We start from the raw sequence: 25,174 nt of genomic DNA, 5'->3' as shown, positions 1-25,174 counted from the left end.
AAAGGGAAGAGGATGAGTCAGCAGGCAGAGTATGCTGGCTACCTTGTGTATTGTCTATCTCCTGCTTCATGCCTGCAAAGACTCATTCGAACTCTTCGAACTGCAGTCTCTAGCAATATTCCAGTCAGCTTTCTGCTGCTGTCACACATAGCAGAATTAATGGATGAAGTTGAGGGTGAGGTCTGTTTGGCTCATGGCCTGAGAAGACCAGTGGTTCCTTGACTTTGTTTCTTTGGTCTGTAGCATGAGAGAGCAGAATGAGTCTCGGGACCCCCTCAAGGGCACAACCCCAAGGTCTGGCCTCTCCTCCTAGACCTTCACTTCCTCTCTTAGTGTCACCACCTGAGGATGAAGCCTTCATCGTGTGACCTTTTGTGGATACCAAATTATAATGTGTAGCTTTCATAAGTTCAGTGACTCCTAATTACTAATACACCTACCCCACTCTATTTGTATGTCACAAAGAATTGGCTTTAGAGGTGAAGACTGCTGAGCCCTGTAGAAGACAACATTAGAGAATTTTTTCAACCTATCATAATTTTCATGCTTCTGTAAAATTTAATTTTCTCTCTTTCTCCCTAAGGCCTGGATGCAAAATAAAGTTCCAATTCCTGCTCCAAATGAGGTGCTGAATGACAGGAAAGAGGATATTAAGTTAGAAGAGAAGAAAAAAACACAAGCAGAAATTGAGCAAGAAATGGCCACATTACAGTATACCAATCCTCAGCTTTTAGAGGTGTGTGAGCCAGGAAAGACGACACAGCATCTGTGACTGATGATCTTTCTACTGCTTTTATTGCATATAAATGATGCTTTCTTATTTTGTGTGTGTGTGTCTGTGTGTGTCTGTGTGTGTCTGTGTGCATGCGTGTGCGAGCATGGATGTCAGAAGGTAATGTGTTGTATTTTTTGTGGGCTCTAGCTTACTTTATTCTGTACACTGATTTTTTTTTCTTCCTTTTCAGCAACTTAAAATTGAAAGGCTTGCACAGAAACAGGCTGATCAGATCCAACCTCCTCCCTCATCTGGTACTCCTCTCCTTGGACCTCAGCCCTTTTCTGGTCAAGGTCCAATATCTCAGATTCCACAAGGTTTTCAGCAGCCTCATCCATCTCAGCAGATGCCATTGGTAGCTCAAATGGGGCCTCCAGGTCCGCAGGGCCAGTTCAGAGCCCCTGGACCCCAGGGACAAATGGGACCACAAGGCCCTCCATTGCATCAAGGAGGTGGGGGGCCACAAGGATTCATGGGACCACAAGGACCCCAGGGCCCTCCCCAGGGACTACCACGGCCTCAAGACATGCATGGTCCGCAAGGAATGCAGAGACACCCTGGACCTCATGGTCCTTTGGGTCCTCAAGGGCCACCCGGACCTCAAGGTAGTTCAGGTCCTCAAGGTCATATGGGTCCTCAGGGTCCACCAGGACCACAAGGTCACATTGGCCCCCAAGGCCCACCTGCTCCTCAGGGTCACATGGGCCCACAGGGTCCTCCTGGTACTCAAGGAATGCAGGGACCACCCGGTCCCAGAGGAATGCAAGGACCTCCCCATCCTCATGGGATGCAGGGTGGACCAGCATCTCAAGGGATGCAAGGACCTCTGATGGGATTGAATCCAAGAGGAATGCAGGGGCCTCCAGGACCTCGGGAGAATCAGGGTCCTGCTCCTCAAGGGATAATGATCGGCCACCCGCCTCAAGAGATGAGAGGACCACATCCTCCAAGTGGATTGCTGGGACACGGCCCTCAGGAAATGAGAGGGCCGCAGGAGATGCGGGGCATGCAGGGCCCTCCACCACAGGGCTCAATGTTGGGCCCGCCCCAGGAGCTTCGAGGACCCTCAGGTTCACAAGGGCAGCAGGGGCCACCCCAGGGCCCTTTGGGACCTCCACCCCAGGGTGGCATGCAAGGGCCCCCTGGACCTCAGGGACAGCAGAACCCAGCAAGAGGGCCACACCCATCTCAAGGGCCAATACCATTCCAGCAGCAGAAAGCGCCTCTGCTAGGTGACGGGCCCCGGGCCCCCTTCAGTCAGGTATCATTTCTTTCCAGGTTGTACTTACTAATGTGGGAACAGACTCTATGTAGAGTACGGATAACGATGTGGAAAAGCAGCTCCAGCTGGGTCTGACTGCTCCTTCAGTGTCAGCAGATGCTTACAACAGTGGTAGTCTGCCGGGAAGAACATGGTGAGACCGTAATGAAGAGTTAATCACAGCATCAGTGAAGAGAATTTCATGTGTCTTCACTTTACACATTATTCTTCTTCACAGAGATTCTTCCAGAAAAGATCAGTTTTCAGTGGCATATGTTCCCTAAGTGCCAGCGTCCCCTAAGAATGTGCCACACGCTAAGGGGGGAGCATGCTGGATTGTGAACAGTTCCACAGCTGTCACAGTCTCTTCTGTGGACTTTTCAGCCAGATGATTCCATGGGTCGGCATGTAAGCAGTCGGCCTTCAACATTCCTGTCCACTTCCCTTTAAAGTATTTAAAATCCTATTTACTTACTTATTTTATATGCATGTGTGTGACATGCCCACAGCAAGTATATGGCGGTCAGAGGACTATTTGTAGAAATTGATTCTGTCTTACCAGTTGGACCTTAGGATTCTAATTCAGGTCGTTAGGCATGGCAGCAGGTGCCTCTCAGTCACTCCACTAGTTGTTTTAATTATTTTTATTTATATCTGTTTACTGTCTGTCACACACGCACCACTTTTAGAGATGGCATGGGGGCGTTAAGGGTACTGTAAACTAGCCGCTTTCCTGTTTACATTTGGTGGATACACTTAGAGTAAAACTCACTGCAGACTAGGGTCCTCAAAAACAATGGCTGTGTGCCTGTGCTGCTGCTCAAGCTCTTCTCTGCTGTCACACCATTATGGGCAGGGACAGGAGGATACAGCGCATCTGACAGAATGCTTAGCCAGCATGTGTGGCATCTTGGGCTCAGTCTCTGGTACTTCATAAAACTGAATATGATGGTGCATGTTGGCTTGAGACAGAAGGGTCTAGAGTTTAAGGTCATCCTTGATCACATGTCAGAAAACCATACCCTATACATGTATGTATGTATGTATGTATGCATGTATGTATGTATGTTGTGAGACAGGATCTTACTGTGTAGCTCTACTTGGCCTGGAGCTCACTGTGTATGCTAGGCTGGCTTCAGACTTGGAGACATCCCCCTGCCTCTGCCTCCCAGATGCAGGGATGACAGGTGTGCACAACCATGCCCAGTCCCCACTACTTTTAAAGTTAAAAGTAGTATTTGTAGGAAGGAGTATTTGCTGGGTATTTCTCTGGTTCTTTCCAAGGTCTTCAAGAAGTCCTGCTACTCTTTCATTGATTTGGTACTTGTGAAGACTGTAAGGAGAGTCTTAAGTTCTTTGGGGATAAACTACACACGAGAGCTCAGGCAGGACTGGGTGATGTCTCTGAAGTTCTTTGTCTTGGTGTCATTTGGATGAATGCCTCAGCTTTGTACATAAAAGAAGTGAGTGAGTGAGCTGACACTGACCCCCACGCCCGCTCTTCACTGAGGTGAGTCAGCTGACACTGACCCCCATGCCTGCTCTTCACTGAGGTGAGTGAGCTGACACTGACCCCCACGCCCGCTCTTTACTGAGGTGAGTCAGCTGACACTGACCCCCACGCCCGCTCTTCACTGAGGTGAGTCAGCTGACACTGACCCCCACGCCCGCTCTTCACTGAGGTGAGTCAGCTGACACTGACCCCCACGCCCGCTCTTCACTGAGGTGAGTGAGCTGACACTGACCTCCACACCCGCTCTTCACTGAGGTGAGTCAGCTGACACTGACCCCCTCTCTTCACTGAAGGACACACAGTTACTGGATAAGAGGATACTACTGCGTGAGAAATAATACATCAAAATCTTCCTTTTTTTCTGGGTGGTGGTAGTGCATAACTTTATTAATCCCAGTGGGCAAAGACAGGTGGATCTCTGAGTTTGAGGGTAGCCTGGTTTACAGAGTGAGTTCTAAGATACCCAGGGCTGCACAGAGAAGCAGCTGTCTTGAAAAAACAAAAAAACCTCAACCATAACAAAAAAAACAAAAACAAAAACCAAAATCACGTTTTTCTCTTCCTTTTCCTGGGGAAGGAGAAGGCTAAGGACAGAACCTAAGACTGTGATGCCTGCTAGGGAGGCAATGCACCTCTCAGCACTACACCCCGGCCCTGCTTTGCTTTCCAAATTCCTCTGAGAATCCATGATCTAAATAAAAGATAGCCATTTGGGCCAGTGTGATTGCTCAGCAGGTAAGAGCGTTTGCCAAGCACTTCTGACAATGTATATTGAGTCCCCTGAACCTATATGGTAGGAGAGCCAGCATGCACAGGTTTAACTCTGCCCTCCTTGTGTGCCTTAGAATGCACCATGCACATGCAATGTGAAATGGAACCACTGGATTTACTGAGCCTAAATCAGTATGTGATATGTAGTGTTTTGTAGAACTTGAAATTGTCATGAAGAATTATGTGACATTTGAGTTTCTACTTTATGTAATTTAGAATGAGTTGTATAAAATTTAGAGCTATCATCTAAATTTTCCTAAAACTTCACGTATTATATGCCTTATTAATTCAGTTTGTACTTATATCTGTTTTATTTCTTATATTTGGTTTTATGAAATAATAGTTTTCATCTTGGAGAATTATGAAAACATAAACTTGTACTATTATATGACAAACGAAACTCTAGACATGTTAGAGAAGAGAACAGGCCCGAGTGTCTGAGGAAATTCAATAAGTTTTTATTGTACCATAGAATGAAAATAATTAATGCACGAAAGCATCATGGTTCCACAATTTCTAGTTGACTTGAATTGGTAGGATGAGTCTAAAAGACTTAATACTGTTTCCCAGAATTCTCTTGATGAAAAGTTTGCTTCTGTTCCTTACATCTGAAACCTTTCTCCACTTGGATCAAGTGGTTTATATTAAGCCGTTGTGCTCACTGATTTGCTTCAGTGGAATCTGGGTGTTAAAATAGCAGCAGGAAAGACATTGTTAAGAACTGTCTAGGGCTAAACAAGGGCAGCAAGGCAGTATAGACATTTCTGCTACTGAGACCTGACCAGTGGCGTAGTGGCTAAGAGCATTGGCTGTACAGGCGTGAGGACTTGCTTGACTCTCCAGCACCCACAGTACAAAGCTGACATGGCCGTGTGTACCTGCAACCCAGCAGTGTGGGGGAAGGAACAAGAGGGTCCCTGCTAGCTTGTCCTAGGTTCAGTGAGAGCCCATGGGAGTGAAGTGAGGAGAGCCAGAACAGGGTATCTGACCCTCTCTGACTCTGCACGTGGTGTGCACACACATAAGCCAAAGCCAGAAAGCTCTGGCCTGGGATTATTAAAGGCATTTTTCTCCCTGTTTTTTGTTTTGTTTCGTTTTGATTTTTAATAGACTTATCATATTACCCAGGCTTGCCTTGAGGTCTTAGTCCTCCTGCCTCAGCCTCCTGAGTTTGGGGTTTCTAGGCCTGTAAGTAGTTTTTGTGGGTGGGGCATATTTGTACTGGTACACTTGTGAAGTCCTGAGGTCCAGTCCAGGCCGTCAGGCTTTACCCACAAGACAGTGAGTGCACTGGCAGTTCTGCAGTCAGTATCTGTTCATGTGACTAGTTTGAGACGTGGCAGTAATTTTATATTGATGTTTGACTCTGTGTTACTCTGATACAAACGCACGCACGCACTCACACACATGTACACGCACACACACAGCTCTGGAGAGCTGGCTCAGTGGTTAAGAGTATTTAATTATCTGCATAGTGGCTCACAACCTTCTATAATTCCAGTTTCAGGGGCTCTGATGCCCTCTTCTGACCTCCATGGCTGTGAGGTATGACTGTAGTACACATACATACATGCAGGCAAAGCAGTCCTACACATAAATACAGTGGCACACATCTCTAATCCCAGCCCAGCACCACTGCTGCTCAATGTGGAATGGAGACGAGAATCGGCCAGAGCTCAGGGTCACCAGCTTACATTATAATGAAGTAATGCAGATGAGAGAGATGTTGCCTCGACAAGATCAAAAAGGAGAAGCCACTCCTGAGCGAACGCTGTCTTCTTACCTGTCCTGTACATGTGGGCACCTCTCCCACACAACAGATAAGTAGTAATAAAAAGCTCCATTCAGATATAGTTGGGAGAGGTTTGCTTACAGTGCCACAACACGACAGTTAAAGCGGCCTACCTAGTAGAGGCTAGACTTTCCCTGTTGTTAGGAGCTTGCCCTCTGCATGAGCCATGGTACTACACTGTGCTTCTTAGCTTTCTGTGAAGTTCTCACCTGACATTACAAGAACAGGTCTGGCTTTAACTGAAAGCTGTAGAAATGTTTCTTCCTTTGGTTACAGCAGAGAAGTAACTCATTTCTTCCAGTTTAGAGGCGTGTCTGTATGGCGTGTCTGCGTGTTTTGTATGAGTACAGCTGTGTGCATGCCACAGTGTACATGTGGCTCTCAGAGGGGAACTTTGGGTATTGATCTTTGTCTTCTACCTTGTTGGAGTCAATGGCAAGCAAGCTGGCCTTTGGGAGACTCTAGGGAGTCTCCTGTCTCTACCTCACGTCTCGCCATATGAACACTGGGATTACAGACTTGTGCTGTTTCATCTGATGTTACTGTGTACTGGGGAATTCAAACCCCATCTGGCTTTCATGCTGGCATTCTGTGAGGCTATTGTATCACCCCAGCTCACTTAAGGGGAATTTTGTTTTAATGCCACCAGCTAAATCGTTAATCCTAGCAGTTTTGGGCAGCCTTTCATGTGTTACAGTTACGGAGCATCTACCTGTGGTCTCACACCCATATTTACCTGTATCTTCTCAGGAAGGACAGAGTACAGGTCCCCCACCCTTGATACCAGGCCTAGGGCAACAGGGAGCACAAGGCCGCATCCCTCCTCTGAACCCTGGACAAGGACCTGGCCCTAACAAAGGTAAATATATGCTTGCTGAGGAAGGGTTTGTATACTACCACCGTCCTGTGCATTTTGCATTAAATGGTTTTGTTGGTAATTGATAAAGTAGTATTGGACTGCTGGGAAAACTGCTTTGTCTTTTGTTGTCATAGGTAATGTTTCCTTAGGCAGTGATGCTGGCCAGAGGAAATGAGTTCCATACCACCAGAGACTGGTAGTGAAACCACTGAGCAACCCTGGCATTTGTGTCTGCCTTGGGCCAGCACAGCCCACACTGGAGGGGATGATCCTGTGCCTGTGGGATGCTGGCCCATGCTTCTGGCCTTCCGAAGAGCAGAATCGCCTCTGCTTTAAGCTCCTTGATAGGGTAGAGGATGCAGGATCTTAACGGTGTTTTTATAATTATTGGTATTACCGTAATTATTATACCAATTAGTACTGTATTGGATTCTTTAACTCTATTTACTGTTAGGCATCATTTGTAAAGAATAAAGCAATGTACTATGGGAAGCAACGATGCCAACTGACAGCATTTAGGGGATATGGTTACTTGAAGGCTAGGATTTAAGCAGAGGCTGGTGGAGCTGCCAGTGAGCCCTTGCTCCCGGGGTGCCCAGTTGGAGCTGGCAGGAGAGTTAGCCTGGAAGAGCCAGAGGGACTGTGAGCAGGAGTGAGGTAGGAGTGGATGGGTCCTGTTGAGCACCCTTAGGAAAGACACATGGGGCACTGTGGGCACCATACCTCACAGTGCTGAATACCTTTATTCCTACCTGGCGAAGCCCACAGCACTATGGGTTTATTTGTCCTATCCTGTTGGATTAAGAAGTCCTTGTCAGCCAGCCCTAGGAATTTAGACATTTAAAGCTCAGCTTTGAATTTATGTGAGATTAGAGGCAGAAAAGGGCAAAGATTTGGAGATCTTTTATCTTCATCCCTGCTGCATAGAAGTGGTAGTGTTAGATACACAGGAGGACATGCAAGAGAGAACGAAAGTGGAGAGCTTTCTTGGAGGCTTGGGTTTACCCTTGGAAAGGGGCTGTGTTCTTCCCTAGGTCCTTCCATTAATGAACGAAGTGGCCTCTCCTGCCCATTGCGTGTCTCCGCTCGCTCGTTCCTGCTCGTCTTGCTCTCTCCCCCTCCCTTTCTCCTTCCTCCTTGCCCACCCGTCCGGCTTCCTTTCCTCCCCTCTTTCTCCTAGGGACCAAAGGGAGAAGGGAGAGACATGCAAGTGGCCTACCATCCCCTCCTGGATTAGTTGCCACCACCACCACATCACCGTTTGTAGTGGTAGGTTTCTTTCCTTGGAAGAAAGTTGACAGGCTACTTTTAACCCTAGCTGGTGAGCTGAGTATTTGTAGGCCAACTCAGGCCAAAATGGAACATGTGTGGGTTCCTCCAGTTAGTTGTCACCAGGAGTTACACTAAGTCCTGGCGCCTGAAGTCAGAGAAGGAGCTGTGGTAGCTACTAGGGTTTCTAGTGCTGTGATAAGACATCATGGCAGAAAGCAGCCCGGGGAGGAAAGGGTTTCTTTTATCTTACAGCTTATAAATCTATCACCCAGGGAAGTCAGGGCAGGGACCTAGAGGCAGAACGGAGGAGTGCTGCCTGCCGGTTTGCCTCCATGGCTTGCTCAGCCTGCTTTCTCACACAGCCTAAGACCCACCCCGAAGGTGACACCACCTGCAGTGAACTGGGCCCTCCTGTCAGCCTTCAGTCAACACTACAGGCTTACCCTGCAGGCCAGTCTAGTGGGAACATCTTCTCAATGGAGATTCCTTCTTTCAAAATGACTGTAGCTGTGTCAGCTAACCAGGATGCTGTAAGGACACTGAGTGTTGAGGGCTTGCCTACTGGGGAAATTGATCCTCGTTATTTGCAAACTGCTGAAGAAAGGACAGATGTGCTCAAGTCCAGAGAGGCTTTCGGACATCACAGTTTTATGCTGACATATCCGAGTTGCAGCCCATGTGGAGGAGAGAGGAGAAGCGAGGGGAGGAGAGAGGAGGAGGGGACAGGAGAGAAAGGGAGGGGAGAGGAGAGGGGTTGAAGTGATTGGGGAGATGAGAAGTGAAAGGGTAGAAGTTGGGATGGAATCAGCCACAAAAGGCATGAGCTGGCCGAGCAGAGGAATAGGTTTAATTTTCAAATGTAGTTTTAAAAGCAAGAGTGCTCTTTTGTATTTCGTTTCATTTTTACTTACTATTTAAGTGCAGGCCAGGGGTTGTTTTGAGACAAGCCTTGTTGTAAATCACTGGCTAGCCTTGAACTCTTGATAATCTTCTGGCTTTGACATCCTGAGTGCTGAAATCACAGGCACGCACCACGCCTTGCTTGTGCCTCCCTTAAAAATTGGTTTAAGTGTTGGCAGAGATTAGTTCTGTGTTTGCAGTGGCTATAGTAGTTTGGCTGCCAAAATAGTCCATTGAAAATACACACACACATGCACAAACACATTCAGATACTTTTTTTACAGTCTTGAGTGAAATTCTTGTCTGCAAAAAAAATTGCTTATAGCATATTTGAGGCACATCATTTCTAGAAAGAGCAAAAACCCTCAAGGTTGAAGGCCAGCAGGACTCTCTGGTCTCCAAGCAGTTGTTAGAGAGACCCATGGTTCTGCGAGCCTAATGGAAGAACATGACAAGAACCTTAACATCCCTTCAGGTTGGGATGGCCAGGGCCAGCAGAGTAGATGGTGGGTGGCAGCAGCATAGACCTGGTGCCTGTGCTGTGGTAGCTTTGTGGCCCTTACATGAGCAGAGAGAAAGAGAGAGCGTGCATGCATGCGTGCACGTGTGTGTGTGTGTGTGTGTGTGTGTGTGTGTAAAATTTAGTTTAATTTTTTGACACAGAATCTCACTATATCCCTGACTTCCCTGAAACTTACTCTATAGGCTGGTCTCAAACTTTTGGAGAAATCCATCTTCCCTTGCCTCCCCAGTGCTAGGGTTAAAAGCATGTGTCACACCTGCCTGTGGTGAGTTCTTCATAACACAGCCTCACAGGGTTTGGCTTTGCAGCCTGACTTCTCAGGTGTGTCTCTTGGGTATCAAACCAAGGGCCCTCATGAAGTTACTGCAGGAAAGACCATTATCATTCAAAGTAATTCGATTGTGTTTTCTATGCCTGCCTAAAAAGGACACTCCTTAGAGATTATTGATTATCCCTTGGTCAAGTTACAAAGCTAAAAAGTTGCACCTCCCAAACCCATGGGGGTTCCTCATTATAAGATGCTTTGTGTGTTTATTTTCTAAATGTGCTGGGAACCCAGGAGGGAAGGCTTTATAGAGCAAAGCACTCCTGAAATTGACAGATATTGTAGAGCAGGCCTGTACCGCAGGCCTCGTGGTCGCCACACTAACAGTCAGCTTTGTTTCTTGTAGGTGACTCTCGAGGCCCTCCCAACCATCACCTGGGCCCCATGTCAGACAGGCGGCATGAGCAAGGCGGTGGCCCTGAGCATGGTCCTGACAGGGGGCCTTTCCGGGGTGGCCAGGACTGCAGGGGTCCTCCTGACAGGCGTGGCTCTCACCCTGATTTCCCTGATGACTTCAGACCAGATGACTTCCATCCTGACAAGCGCTTTGGCCATCGGTTACGGGAATTTGAGGGACGAGGAGGACCCTTACCACAAGAAGAGAAGTGGAGGCGAGGGGGCCCTGGACCTCCCTTCCCACCTGATCACAGGGAGTTCAATGAGGGGGATGGCCGGGGCGCTGCCCGAGGCCCTCCAGGGTCATGGGAAAGCCGCAGACCTGGAGATGAACGCTTCCCCCGTGACCCTGATGACCCACGGTTTCGAGGGCGCAGGGAAGAAAGGTAGGAAAGGGTATTCCTTGGGCTCTGCATTTTCCCTGTGCTCACTACAAAGATGCTTTCCCTTTTGTAGGGAAAATAGTGCACTGATTGAGCTCTCCATCTATGGGTTGGCATTTAGACTCGAAAGTTGTTTGTTTTGATATAGTCTCATGCTGTAGTCCAGGCTATCCCAGAATTCCCAGTCCCTGTCTGTGTGTGTGTGTGTGTGTGTGTTAGATCTCATTCACAGTGTCCAGGCTCACCTTATTAAGATGATAATATCTGAGCCAGATACTGTAATTGAAAATACAGCCTGTAAAATAGGCCTAAAGCTCTTAACAAAGTCAGATCAAAGTAAACATCATCTTCTTGTTAAACTGAGTCAGGCTTGAATTCCCACCTCTGCAGATATAAAAAGACCAGAAGCAATGTGGAGGAAAGAAGCAGGAGTTGGTGTACTTTAATGACATCATGCAGAAGCAGAGAGAGTGATGATGGAGTGTGTAAGAATTGACAGTCAGCCGGGCAGTGGTGGCGCACGCCTGTAATTCTAGCACTCTGGGAGTCAGAGGCAGGTGGATTTTTGAGTTCGAGGCCAGCCTGGTCTACAGAGTGAGTTCCAGGACAACCAGGGCTATACTGAGAAACCCTGTCTTGAAAAAACCAAATCCAAAAAATCAAAAAATCAAAATCAAAATAAAAAAAGAATTGACACAGTGTCTGTCAATTTCTGGAATCGCAGCATTTATGCAAACCTCACATTTTGTGATCTACCCATGACAGATTTTAGTCTAAACCCTGTGTGCATACATTTGTGTTACTCTCTGGGCTTGTTGTCCCTCTACCAGGAACAGCACTGCAGATAGCTGTGACTCCCTGTTAGAGCTTTTCCTCCTGGAGAGCGTTGTGCTTCTTGTTTGTTTGTTTATTTTTTTTTTAAGACAGAGTTTCTCTGTGTAGCCCTGGCTGTCCTGGAACTTGTTCTGTAGAGCACCCTAGCTCCAAACTCAGAAATCTGCCTGCCTCTGCCTCACGAGTGTGGGTATTAAAGGCATGCCTGACAGCTTTGTAGATTTTACCATACTTTTAGGACAGTCTTTGACTATGAATTATATAGTCAGCCCTAGTATATGAGATTGCTAGTTTAAGGGGACCCTTAGACATCAAAGTCCTCGAGCAGATAGACAGTTCCTTGTATAAAATGGTGTAGTGTTTGCATATAACATATACTTCCTACTATGTACTTTTGAAACATCCCTATATAACTTACAGTACTTCATACAATTTAAATTTATGTATGTTGTTCCTCTGTGTTCTATTTGTAGATGTACTGTGTGTATGTGTAGTGTGTGTACATGTTTGTGGGTATACATGTATGTGGAGGTTAGCAGTTAAATCAGCTCTCTTTGTCAATCACTTACGTCTGTTTTCCGAGACAGAGCCTCTTACTGAACCTACTGCTCACCTGTTCAGTTAGGCTGTCTGGCTAGTAACCTCCTGGGATCTTCTGAGTCTGTGTCCCTAGATCTGAGGTTACAGACACATAGTGTTGTGCCCTGATGTTCGAATGCGTGTTGGAGATCTGGACTCAGATCCTCATGCGTGTATGGCAGTCTCTTTCCTGACGGAGCCATCCAACTGCTCCAGGAGGTTTTATATTATACTGTATCGTGTTGGAGACAGGGGCTCACTGTGTATCTCAGGCTGGCCAGGAACTCAGAGATCCAGCAGCCTCTGCCCCCCAAGTGCATGCTACCATGCCTGGCTGTATGGAATTGTTTAGGAAGTAATGACAGCAATGAGGAAAGTCTATATAAAATGTTCAGTATAGGATAAGGAGTTCGGATCCCTGGAACTCACGTAAGAAAAAAACAGAGGTGGTAAGTGCACAATATCTGCAGTACCAGTACTCCTATGGCAACATAGGGGACGGCGACAGGAGGGGGGAAATACCAAGAGAGACCCTGTCTGAACAAAAGGGGAAGTTATTCCTTCCCTCCACAAACACACTGTGGCATGCATATGTCTGTATTCATACACTCACACACGAAAGGTAAGTTCTTGCTTTCTAGACGGTCTTGGTCCTGAACTTAGAGTTCACTTGCCCCTCCCCACCCACCAAGTTTCTGGGATAGTAAGCATGTGGCACTAAACAGACAGAGTTTTCTTTGTTTAATTTGTGTTACATTTCTTTATCCTATGTATGTTTCTGTATGTGGGTGTATGCATGTGCATGTGTGTATAGGTACCCTTGGGAGTAGGAAGAGGGTGCTGGGTCCCATGGAGCTGCAGTTGCAGGAAGGTGTAAGTTGCTTGATGTGGGTGCTGGCGACTGAACTCAGATCATCAGGAAAAACAGTATACACTCGTCAGCCATCTCGTCAGGCTGATTTACTTACCTTCCTGTGTGCATGCCACATGCTATGGTGTGCGAGTGGAGGTTAGGGGACAGCTTGTGATAGTCCGTTCTCTAGCACGTGGGCCCTGGGCATGGTACTCGGGTCTTCAGCTTTGGCTGCAAGTGCCTTTACCTGCTGAGCTATCTCACTACCACAGACCAACCTCCACCACCCCACCTCACTCCACCCTGCTCTGACCCTCCCCCCCCCAAAAAAGATTTGTGTATTTTATCTGTGTTTGCCTGAATGTATGTGTATCTCATGCATGCCCAGTGCCCCTGAAGGACAGAAGAGGGTACTGGATCCCTGGAACTAGAATTAGAGTGGTTGTGAGCTGTCCTGTAGGCGCTGGGGAAGAAGCATGGGTCCTCAAGTCAGCAGGTCGTCTTAGTCACTGAGCCCTCTCTCCAGCCCTGGTGCTTTTTGGAATTGTGTCTCCTGTATCCTAGGCTGGTCTCAGCTTTCCTGTTTACCAGGCTATAAGTTTGTTCTCAGGTTTCTCTTCCTCCTCTTCGCAAGTTGAGAAATGACTGCTGTGTGCTGCCACGCTTGGCTCCACTACAGCAGACAAAGAATTCAGATGTGAGCCTGTGAGGCCCATTCTGAGTCAGACTAACACACAGTCCCATGGCCTGCTTTCTGTACCACTCGTGGCCAATGGAGATGCTTTTAACTTTTACTGATAGCTCAGCTCTCTGTATGCTTCCTTGTAAACTCTGCCTTAGCTCTGGTTCCAAACGGTTTAGTCTGAGTTTCAAATGTGTAAGAGAATGAAAGTTGTGCTGGGTCAAATCCTGTGGGTGGGCCTGTAAGCCAGCTGGTCCTGCTGACCATAGGAGAAAGCCACAGGCGCGGCACATGGCAGGTTGAGCTGCCCAGATCAGAGAGTCTAGGCCGGAGCAAATTCAGAGTACATAGCCCCCACATGTCAGGATCAGTGTCCTCATTAGGGCTTGGCTGCCATGAAGAGACACCATGGCCATGCGTCTCTTTCAGAGAACACTTCACTGAGGCTGGCTTAGAGTTTCGGAGCTTTAGTCCAATGTCATCACAGCGGGGAGCATGGCAGTCTGGTGCTGGAGGAACTGAGTGCTACATCTTGTCCCACAGTCAACACGGACTGTGTCCCAGTAAGCATGGCTTGAGCATATATGACACCTCAAAGCCTGCTTCCACAGTAACACGCTTCCTTCAACAAGGCCATGCCGCCTAATGGTGCCACTTCCTTTGGGCAAAGCATTCAAACTCATGAGTCTTTGGGGGGCCATAGCTATTCCAACTATCACAATCAGTACCCCCTTTTCCAAGTATGTATGTAAAAAGTTAATCATCAAAAATATAGCTGTCAGGTATAGTGACAAAACCAGTACCTGTTCTAGTGTAATAATTAGTGAAGAAGAAAGAAACAAAATAAGACAGAAAGCACTCGCTGTGTTCCCTTAAACTTGAGTGACTCATGGTCTGCCATATTGTTGTTTTCCTATGTTTTGACGCTATAAAGTGGATACTTGGCAGGAGGATCTCTGAGTTCCAGGACAGCCAGGGATACACAGAAAAAAACAGATATGTATCATGTTGTGTTTCTTCCCACTCGCATGGTATATTCAAGTTTCCTGTCAAGTTCTTTCCATATATAAGATAGAGTAAAGGTTTCCAGAAGGTGGACATTCTGTTTTTGTTTTCAGCTTTAGAAGAGGCGCTCCTCCAAGGCATGAAGGCCGTGCCCCTCCAAGAGGAAGGGACAACTTCCCTGGTCCTGATGACTTTGGTCCAGAAGAGGTTTTTGATGCTTCTGATGAAGCAGCCCGAGGACGTGATCTCAGAGGCCGAGGCCGTGGCACCCCTCGAGGTGAGCAGAAGCGAGAACAGCTGGTGTAAGAGGCAAGCAGCCTCAAGCACAGCTGGGCGGCCTGTGAGCACAGTTTGTTTGCTCCTCTGTGTAGGGGGATCCAGGAAGTGCTTACTCCCCACTCCTGATGAGTTTCCTCGCTTTGAAGGAGGACGGAAGCCAGACTCCTGGGATGGAAACCGAGAGCCCGGTAAGGAAGGAGACGTGCTTATGGTTTGGTAGTTGACAGAGTATGGGCCTGTCTTATAGTTTGACTCCATGGAGGCTGGTTGGCTTCCTATCTGTCTACTTCAGTGTCCTGAGTTCAATTCCCAGCAGCCATATGGTGACTTACAACCATCTGTAAGAGATCTGATGCCCTCTTCTGAAGAGAATGACAATGTACTCACATAATAAAATAAATAAATCTTTAAAAAAGAGAGAGAGAGTAAAGGGATTTGTGTTAAGTATAAAACAGTACCATTCTGGGATTAGGGAGCTGTCTCAATAGACTTGTCACATAAGCATGAAGATAGAGTTTGAATCCTCAACCATTGTGGAATTTAACACTGAAGAGGAAGAGACAGGAGAATTCATTCCTAGAACTCACTGACCAGCCCATTGAGTCAAATGTTGCTTTCAGTTCAGCATGAGGCGCTGTCTTGCTAAAGTTGTAAAGCCAGATGTGGTTGGCACATACCTTTAACCTAGCACTTGGGAGGCAGAGGCAAGCAAATCCCTCTAGGGCTGCATAGTGATCCTGGCTTGGCGAGTAGGGAATTAAAAAAATTGAGAGTTAAGGAAGACACTTTATATTGACCTCTTGCTTCCAGACGTACCACCATGTACACAAATAATACCATTCTTTTCAGTAAATTTTTTATCTATTTGGAAAATAAGGATAAAAGAATTAAATTTTCTTCATCTTAATTGATGACATCATAAACATTATTAGTTGTATTTTTTTTGTTACATGAGCTGTGCATGTATATATGTATATATGATTTGAGTCAGATGCCTGCTAATTTGACTAGTCTAGCTAGCCAGCTTGTCCTTGTATGCACATCTAGGTTTTATGTGGCTGCGGGGTATCTGAACTCTGTTCTCATATTTGTACAGCAAGCACTTTTCCCATTGAGCCAACCCTCTACCCCTTTGCTCAATACTTTTAAAGACCATGGTGATAACCCGAGTCTAAAACGACAGACACCGCCTGCGTCCCTGCCTCCTCTCACTCTGGGAGGAGTTTCTCTCAGATCCTAGGTGTGACTCACACCCAATCTGTTAAGTCCAGGTTCCTGCTCCCAGTTTTCAGGGTTGCTCTGAGCAGTCTCCCAGCTGCTTTGGGCTACACTCCTTCACTGAGGTGCTTAAGAGCATGGGACCTTCCGTTGTCATTTCAGGCCCGGGTCATGAACACTTTCGTGATGCGCCCCGCCCTGATCACCCCCCTCACGACGGCCATTCCCCAGCTAGCAGAGAGCGCTCCTCTTCTCTCCAAGGCATGGACATGGCCTCCCTGCCACCCCGGAAGCGCCCCTGGCATGATGGGTCAGGCACTTCTGAACACAGAGAGATGGAGGCCCAAGGCCCCTCGGAGGACCGAGGAAGCAAAGGTAAGAGTCACAGAGCTGCCAGTGTCAGCCACATGTGTGTAGTCACAGGGACTGCTGCCTACAAGGCTGGCTTTAGGTTGAACTGGGCCTCTGTGTAGTGTGCAGTGGGTGACCCATCTTGTCCACTTGCCTTTTATGTATTCTTTCCAGAAATGACTTGTATAATCCAGCACATCCAATCCCACTCTGGTTAAACACAGCACTGTTCAGTATGCTATGGTCTGGGATGAATTCATGGGCAGTCAGGATGCTCTGGCCAAGGACATGTGCTTTGCACTTGGCAAGTTCCCCTAACATCTTTATCTCCATTAAATTTAGCTTCCATTCAAAAGTAGTGGTAGTGTTGAAAGAACATGCTCTAGGGATGAACCAATCACATCACGTCACAAGAAAAAGTTCTGTTGCGTATGTGTTCATTTATTTACAGTGCTGGGATCTTGACACACATTAGGCAAAGTACTGTACTACTGAGCTAAAGAAAAAAATGTATTCTTTAGTAATAAAATAGAGTTTAAAACACAATATATTTAAGGTCAGTTCATCCCCAAACCACTTGTCTGTATCACCCAGTGAGTTCAGTCCACTCTGAGCCGTGTTCTCAGTGTAGGGTCCATCCACCTGAGCACGAGCAGCTATCCTGGGGTACACCACTGACCAACACTGACTTCCTCTTTCCAAATAGTTTCTTTTACATTTTTTTCCCAGTTGTATCAACTTCATATGTTGTGTGTGTGTGTGCCAATGTGCACATATGGGTGAGAGGACAGCTTGCCAGGATTGGTCCTCTCCTGTCTTGTCCTGAGCATGGAACTTGGGTTGTTGAGTTTGGGGGCAATTGCCTGTGCCAGCTGAACCATCCAACTGACCTAAGAAAGGTTTTTAAGGCAGTTCTACTTACAGCTAAGCATTTGCTACCGTAAATGTGTAGCAAGTTAAAGTTAGCAAATCTCTGAAAGCCAATTTTCTTTTTGTTCTTTGAGAATATTTCACATCACTAAAAATGTGAAAAGAAGTCGAAGTGCCACAATGGACCGTGAACAGATCCTAACTGGAGCCTCTGTTGCCAATGTCTGCAGCAGCCTATGTGTCTTAGTTGCTTCTAAAGTTGGCAGGTGCTTTTGAATTCCCTTAAAATCCTTTGGTAGCACAGACCAAAAACATCCAGTGTGCTTCAGGTTTCCTGAGGATTCCTAGTGTTTGCTGGTCCTCTGGCAAAACAGAGTGTGTATGGCCCCAGAGATACTGAGGCCTGATGCTGTGAGCCAGGGGTGAGGTCAGGGAGAGACCTGCACACAGCGAGGTGCTCCCTCCCCGACCCTAGCTTAGGCACAAACTACACCCAAAGACTTGTGGAGAGTTCCTTTATTAATCGGGGAAGAAAAGTAAAATGGCTGATTTGCAGGTGTGATTTTAAGAAGGAAAAGGGGAGGTCTGTGTTGGAACAGTCTCGGATGTGGTGGTGTGCTTTGACTGGGCATGTTAATTAGGTGAACCAAAGGGGCTTTGGATTGCTGGGCATCAGTACTTTGACAGTCAGACCTTGGTGGTCAGCCTCAGGAGGAAGTGGTCAACCAACAAGAGAATGGACATTGGTGGCTAGCTTTAGCAAAGCGGGGAGTATGCGGGAAGGGCAAGGCTTTCCAGAGCCATGTTTGCCGAGCTTGGGCCTGCTTGAACCCCATCAGCTCTGCTCTGAGAGCCACTGTGTATCTCCTTAGGACCTCCTGGTGGTCCACTGTCGCCAGGGAGAGAAAGAGAGCTGTACCAGCAATTTCTGGGGAGCAGGCACTGTGATACAGAAAGCCATTTCTTGAATCGCGTTTTGTTTCAGGCCGAGGAGGCCCAGGACCTTCCCAGAGAGTGCCAAAATCCGGGCGTTCCAGCTCTTTGGACGGAGACCATCATGATGGATACCACAGAGACGAACCTTTTGGTGGTCCTCCAGGCAGCAGCTCGTCTTCTCGAGGGGGCCGGAGTGGCAGTAACTGGGGTAGAGGGAGTAACATGAACTCTGGCCCCCCAAGGCGAGGCGCTTCAAGAGGCAGCGGGAGGGGTCGGTAGGAGGATCCGGATAGCCTAGGCCTCTCTGGATACTATTTAAGAAGTTCTTGTGGACTTAAACCATGAGAAGCAAAAAACAAGCCTTTACCACTGTAGCCCTGAACACTTCTTCTGGGGCAGCTGAGTTCTAGGAGCCCAGTGAGGTGCTCAAGACGAAAAGACTGGTGCTGCTCCATCCCCAGGGAGTCGGCCCTGTTTTGTCTTGTCTCCTCATTGCTCTGACTCTCCCGTTTGTTTGTGAAGATAAAAGCTGGAATCCTTTTTTTTAAGTGTCATGAGAAATGGAGCACCTCCACAAAGTTAAGTTCATGTCCAATTGGAAATTTATTTCTATATGTACAGTTTGTCAGAGAAAAAAAAAAAAAAACCTTGTTTTGTATGAATATAGAATGTGATTTACTCGAGTTAACAGAAGCACTGGGTGTGCAGTGCTCGCCTTAAGGAGGTCATGGTTTCAGCGCCGACGACTGACCTGGTGAGGGTGACCTTACTGCTGGCACTTCTGACAGATGAAGGTCATCTGCCAACTGTGCTTTTCACATAATTTTTGTCTTTCTGTTGTTACACTGTTCTTGTTACGTGATAAGGAATACTTTAAAATTGCTCTAACCTAGTTCAAGGAGACTCAAAACCTCAGACATGCTCCATGGGGTCGAAAATTACACTGAAGAAAAACTTGAATCTTCTGGGTCTTCAACTAGAGGTTCTCCCTTGGATGCCTCTCCGAGCAGTTTAGCTTTGAGAACTAAGAGATTAGTTCTTTCTCACTGAGAGAAAAATCTGGTGTAACAACAGTAACTTGGTGCATCTTATCGTCCAAAGTTCTAAGGACGTGGAACAAAGTATCTACATTTTGAAAAACAATTTCTTCTTCCACACACACTGTGGAGACATCAAGGTTCGGGGTACAAGATAGAAGGTACCAGAAAGTTCTTTGCTGTGACAAATTTCTTGCTTTAAAAATAAATAAAAAGTTGGGTGGGAAGGCAAAGGCAGGCAGGTCTCTGAGTTCAAGGCCAACCTAGTCTACAAATCTAGTTCTAACAAAGCCTGGGGTACACAGAGAATCCCTGTCTCAAAACCACCACCACCCTAAAAAAGCCATACATACATACATACATACATACATACATACATACATACACACACACATACATACATACATACATACATACATACATACATACATACGCAAAGGTAGCACTTGAAGAGATAGCTAGGCAGTTAAGAGCTCAAACAGGGACTGAAAGTCAGCTCCAGCACCTATGATCAGGCAGCTCACATACACACATAGAGAGATCCTCTCTTTAAGAAAATACCCACCTATATCTGGGCACACATGCATAACCTTGCCTTTGGGAGGTGGAGCTAGGAGGATCAGAAGTCCAGTGCCGTCCTTAGCTGCATAGTAAGTTTCAGGGCAGCCTGGGATTCCACTTCCCACTTTCCCCAACCCCCACCTCAGTCTCAATCGGACTTTCAGGTTGAGAGATTGAGATTCTTTTTATGCTGACCTATTTCTTTTTCTTTCTTTCTTTCTTTCTTTCTTTCTTTCTTTCTTTCTTTCTTTCTTTCTTTTTCTTTTTTTTTTTAAGTTCCCCCACTCCTCTTATGGGTCTTTTGCCTGAGTTTATGTTTGTGCACCGGTTTGTGCCTGGTGTCTTTGGAGACCAGAGAGGGCATCAAATCCCCTGGAATTAGAATAATAATAGGCAGTTAGTTGTCAATGCTAGGAACTGAATCCTTGTCTCCTAGAGGAGCAGCCAATGCAAGCCTTTATAAAAATCACCCCTAGAGCTGCTAGCCTCTGTTGCTTCACTTGGCACTTGTAGACAGGTTTACTTGGCAAGTTGAGTGCTGGACGTCTCTGGTGGCTTACAGAAGAGAGGTTGACCCAGCTGGGCAGCGCAGACCACCTCCCTAGCTCTGTGTAGAGAAGGAAGAAATGGCCAGTGTTCAGATGCTAGAACCTGAGGACTCCGAGTAAATTTCAAAAATGAACATGTCAGCACTCACCCCAGAAGCAGCTCTACTCCTCGGCCCTTGCACTCCCCTGGCGTAGCATACAAACACCTTAAAATCAGAGCCCACGGACTACAGGAATCCAGAGACCGGCCAGGTCGGGTTTTGAGAATGAATTCATTTATAAACACAACCTCTACATTAGACATTAAATATCTATATACAGCGTTTTTAGCACTACTGTCAAATTATAAAACATTGTACTTAGAATTTTATAAAACTTATTTTCAAGTAATGAATTCTTGAGACAGTGTTGGAAACAGAATTTTAAAGCCTTCAACATAGTAACATAAAAAATGTTCATCACTACTTGAAAATAGAATTTCCTTTCCTGAGAGAGGTGGGTCGCTCTCTTTGCCTGGAGTGCATGGCAAAAGGAGTGTTAGGGGCTACAGAGGCGAGTTGTCTTGGAAACCTGTGAAGGGGTGTTGGCCAGTATGGAATCACATCACGGGGGACTGTTTGACCTAACCTGTTAAAGCAACATGGAGCAGCCTGGAAAATAATTACTTTCTCATTGTAAAAGCCAGTGCACAGATATGAGTCTCAACTCGGCTAAACATGTATGCTTTATATATTATTATACATAAAAACGCCTGGACCCATCCACCAGCATTATAAGTGAACTGATGGGATGTGACAGTCCAGTGTGAGAACACTGGTGTGACATTTTTAAGCTGAATACCCTTTACTTTCTAGTGCATCAAGACTCAATACTGAACCGAGTTTTTGGCAATAAATTATGATTCGTCCCTGCACCATAAGAACAACTACCTGCTGAACCTAGGAAATATATCAATTACGTATGAAAAACATTTTACACAACATTAGTATCAAGCTGTGTAGGACTTTTAACAACCAGCAAAGTTAGGAACCATGAAAACTTGTTTTAACAACTATGGTAACTGCAGATGTAAAAATGTCTTGTATCCCAGGATTCCTTTTGCAGAAACCTTTGCAAATTTTGCCACATATACTTTTTGGTCCAGAATATTGCTTTGACAAGTAAATATTTACACTTAAATATTATAAAGCACCATATTTCTTAACTGACGAAAAACCCTGAGGTAGAATGTATTAACTAATCACTATTTTAAATCCAGTGGTTACGTTTACTGTTTAATCCAATAATCTGGATTGCTTTACAATGAATAGGAATAAGGCTTTGGAAAGCTGCAGCAGAACTGAAACCTGCTGAACCAAACATACCCCTGCATTTCTTTAAATGACAAAAAGTAGAACGTAGTTCTTCCAAAAGCAGTTAAGTCAGAAAGCTATTCGTTTCTCCTTTTTTCCTCGCTAACACTGACGTCCGTGTAAAGCCAGTTCAGTGCGGAAAGCAGTTAAAGAGAGTAATCTCCAGAGCGCCAGTGGCGCTGCTACCCAGAACCGCAGGACACTGAAGCCAAAGGATCTTGAGCCGCCCGTGCATCAGTTCTTGACAGCTGCTTCAAGCGCACGGACTCCGCCGCGCAGGCCGGTTGGTGCCCTGCCCTTGTTCGCCTGGGTACCGTGGAGTGTCCCTAGCCTGGCTGGTTCCTCTTCCTCGAGACTGGGACTGTCACACCGGGAGCGCGTTGGCTAGGCCGGTCCCGCGATTTAGGCGACCAAGCGCCAGGCGCAGCGCGGTCATGCCGCCCCAGGGCAGGAGCCCTAGCAACGCATAGAGGAGCGCGGCTACCTGTGCGCACGCGCCCAGCGCCGTCAGCGCTGTACTGCGCAGGACCAGCGCGGCGTAGAGCGTGGTGCCCAAGGCGGCTGCGTAGCACAGCGCGCTCCGCGAAGGCGTCTCCTCGCCGCGCAGCAGACGGCCGCAAGCCGGGCCGCCCCGCAGCAGCGCCGCGCTCGCCAACGCCAGCACGGAGCCCAGCGACCAGAGGAGCGCGAACTTGCGCGCGCGCAGCAGCAGCACTGGCGCGTAGAGCGCCGCCAGGCCGAAACAGAGCGCGGCCAGCAGCAGGCACAGGCCGCCCGCCACCAGGCGCTGCCCTCGCGTCACACTTGGGATGCACCGCGAGCCCGCGGGTGGCGGCTCGGCTGGGCTCCGTGCCCACGGCCATCGCAAAGCCGTGCTGCCTAGCCAGGTCCCGGCAGCTCTGTCCCCGGCCGCAGGCTCCTCTGCTGCCCTCGCACCGAGCAGCGGCTCTGCGACTGCCGGCCTGCTCGCTTTACCCTGCATCAGGTAGTCCTGCAGCTGGCGGTGGAGATCCGCCATCTCGGACCGAGTGGCTTTAGAAACCGGGTTGATACTTCCGGGTACCCGCAACCGGAAGTAGCTAGATCCTCGGGTGGCGGTTGGTCGGCCTCGGCGGAAGGACGGTGCCCAAAGCTTGGCGGAAGTCCTGGAGCAGGCTGTTACAGCTGTGGTCTCTAGGCTACCAGATCCTGATTTTTGTGTTTTAGTCACCGAGTAAGTCCTGTCAGCACTAAAAGGCACGAGAGCGGCCATCGCAATAAAAGGATCCACAGGGACAACTGCTGGCACACGAATATTGACTGTCAGGTGTCTAACATTGCTAAAACTGCTAAATGGAGGGATCTGGGGAAAGGGTAAACAATTTTCTGTTTCCTTCTCTCCCTCCCTCCCCGCCTCCCCGTCTCTTTCTCTTTCTTTCCTGTGTCTACACGTTTATGGTTACCTCAAAATTCTAACGAAGGATCTGGAGAGATGGCTCAGTGGGGCAGGAGCACTTGTTGCTCTTACAGAGAACCCAGGTTTGGATCCCAGTACTTACATGGCAACTAACACCCCGTTACTACGGTTCCAGGAAAGCCTGCGCCCTTGGCATGTGTGGTACACGCACAACATGCAGGCAGATTGCCCTTACACATTAAAAAAAATAAAGATAATTTAAAAATCCACACTACAGTTTAGGCTATCTCCTTTGAAAGTGGAGTTGATAAGGGGCTAACCCCCACCCCAACCAACTCTTCTGGGTTCCAGTTTTCGTTTTGTTTTAATTGTTATTACTTTTGTATTTGGAGATTATAATTACATTCCCCCCTTCTCCTCCCTCCAAACAGTCTTTGATCTCTTTCAAATTCAGGAGCTCTTTCTTCATTACTTGTTACATGCACATATGTCTCCACATACAAGTATGACCTGCTCAGCCTGTATAATGTTACTTGCGTGTTTTCAAAACAGACCAAAAACTGGTATTGATGGATAACCAGTTGACGTACTGTTACCAGGGGAAGACTTCTTGTCTCACTTAGCATACCTTAGTGTCTATAGTTCTTCGTGCAGGGTGGGTTGACATCTCCTGATCTCTCCCCATCCACTCTAGCCTATCTCTTGTTCAACTCCTGTTTAGGCAGTCATGTTGATGATTCTTTATAGCTTCTGATATTCCTGAGGAGATAGTCTCACAGCAAACTCCCTGATCTTCTGGCTCCTCTCCTGCAATGCTCCCGGAAGGTGCTGTCTTGACTGTCTACCCAAGATGTGTCTCTCTCTTGTTTTGGTTTACCTTCCCACAGCCCGGAAACATTATTTTGTCACCTGCATCAGCGATGGAAATACTCAGGCACATTCCAATCAGTTCCCCGGCTCTTCTGGGGCTGCTCGTGTGCCATCCTCACCTTTGTGGAGCCATGTCTGCCTGTGTCTGCTCACAGGCCATACTACCCGGGTGTCCCAGGACTACTGTTTCCTCCTGCACACTTTCTGTGTTGTACTAGTCTGAACTGTGAGAGTTTACATTGTGGGTCACTGTTTTTAGGACAGGGTCTCATGACTGCCTTCTAGGAGGCTGACGAGCCAGGTGAATCAGCAGTCTTTCAATGCAGTAAATGCCCTCCAAGACTTAGTAGATGCCCCTGAAGCTGTTGGTTGCTACATAGAGGCCTTTGTGTAGGAGATAAGGGGCTTGATCTGTAGTAACAGATACAAAAGATGAGAGAAGGGCACAGCATAGGGGGAAGATGGAAGAGGCAGGGGTGCTGATTGGCTGCCAGATTTGAGATTGAGAGATTTCTCAAAGGCCAAGATGTGTCCACGTGCCCCCTTCCCAAATTCCCTCATCCTATTGGTTTATCTAATGAATAGTTTGGGGCTTGAAACTGCCCCCTTTTTCTGATGGTGGCCCGGTCACATAGTCTGCCTGTAACTTTCCATCTCTCAGAGTTCTGAGACAAGCAGGTGTCGCCAGCCACCAGCTAGGAGAGAGCAGCCGAGTGCTTCCTTCCTGTCTGTATCTTTCTGATGGACTCTAAGCACACCTTGCGCTGAAATTTCTCCACAACAATTTCTTTTTTAAACGTTGCTCTTTATGCCTCCACCTGCATCCATGTTATTAAAGGAGTTCAGTTTCCAACGCCTACATTGGCAGCTCACAACCACTGGCTGGTTATTCCAGCACCAGAGTCCAACTCCTGCCTCTGGCCCTTGGTGTGTGTGTGGGGGGGGGGGGGAACCTGCACACACATGCTCACATGTACACATAAGCACATAAGCTCTTTAGAACCAGAGGCAGGACCGTTGTCACAGCCTCAGT

General features: G+C 47.3%; 2 protein-coding genes across 2 annotated transcripts in view; one reads left to right on the top strand and one right to left on the bottom strand.

Moving 5' to 3' along the window:
* Wdr33 (WD repeat domain 33) overlaps positions 1–20,174 on the top strand; it is a 101,808-nt gene extending 81,634 nt beyond the window's left edge. The window contains exons 9-17 of the mRNA XM_052155311.1: positions 81–180; positions 584–736; positions 966–2,036; positions 6,863–6,971; positions 10,338–10,773; positions 14,837–15,000; positions 15,095–15,190; positions 16,383–16,595; positions 18,427–20,174. Coding sequence (XP_052011271.1) covers positions 81–180; positions 584–736; positions 966–2,036; positions 6,863–6,971; positions 10,338–10,773; positions 14,837–15,000; positions 15,095–15,190; positions 16,383–16,595; positions 18,427–18,656 — 2,572 coding nt within the window. The 3' untranslated portion in view covers positions 18,657–20,174. The remainder of the gene's footprint in view (positions 1–80; positions 181–583; positions 737–965; positions 2,037–6,862; positions 6,972–10,337; positions 10,774–14,836; positions 15,001–15,094; positions 15,191–16,382; positions 16,596–18,426) is intronic.
* A 1,060-nt stretch (positions 20,175–21,234) lies between these two features.
* Sft2d3 (SFT2 domain containing 3) lies at positions 21,235–23,025 on the bottom strand. The gene has a single exon (XM_052156085.1). It carries the CDS (start codon positions 22,891–22,893, stop codon positions 22,240–22,242), a length of 654 nt encoding a protein of 217 aa, XP_052012045.1. The 5' UTR covers positions 22,894–23,025; the 3' UTR covers positions 21,235–22,239.
* Between the last annotated feature and the right edge of the window lie 2,149 nt (positions 23,026–25,174).

The sequence above is a fragment of the Apodemus sylvaticus genome, chromosome 13, assembly GCF_947179515.1.
Source record: "Apodemus sylvaticus chromosome 13, mApoSyl1.1, whole genome shotgun sequence".
NCBI lineage: Eukaryota > Metazoa > Chordata > Mammalia > Rodentia > Muridae > Apodemus > Apodemus sylvaticus.
The sequence above is the reverse complement of the archived record's forward strand: the minus strand, read 5'-3'. Positions and strand labels throughout refer to the sequence as shown.

What these genes read in the sequence shown, in the direction of transcription:
- Sft2d3 (XM_052156085.1), bottom strand. Translation starts at nt 22,893, where the DNA reads ATGGCGGATCTCCACCGCCAGCTGCAGGACTACCTGATGCAGGGTAAA.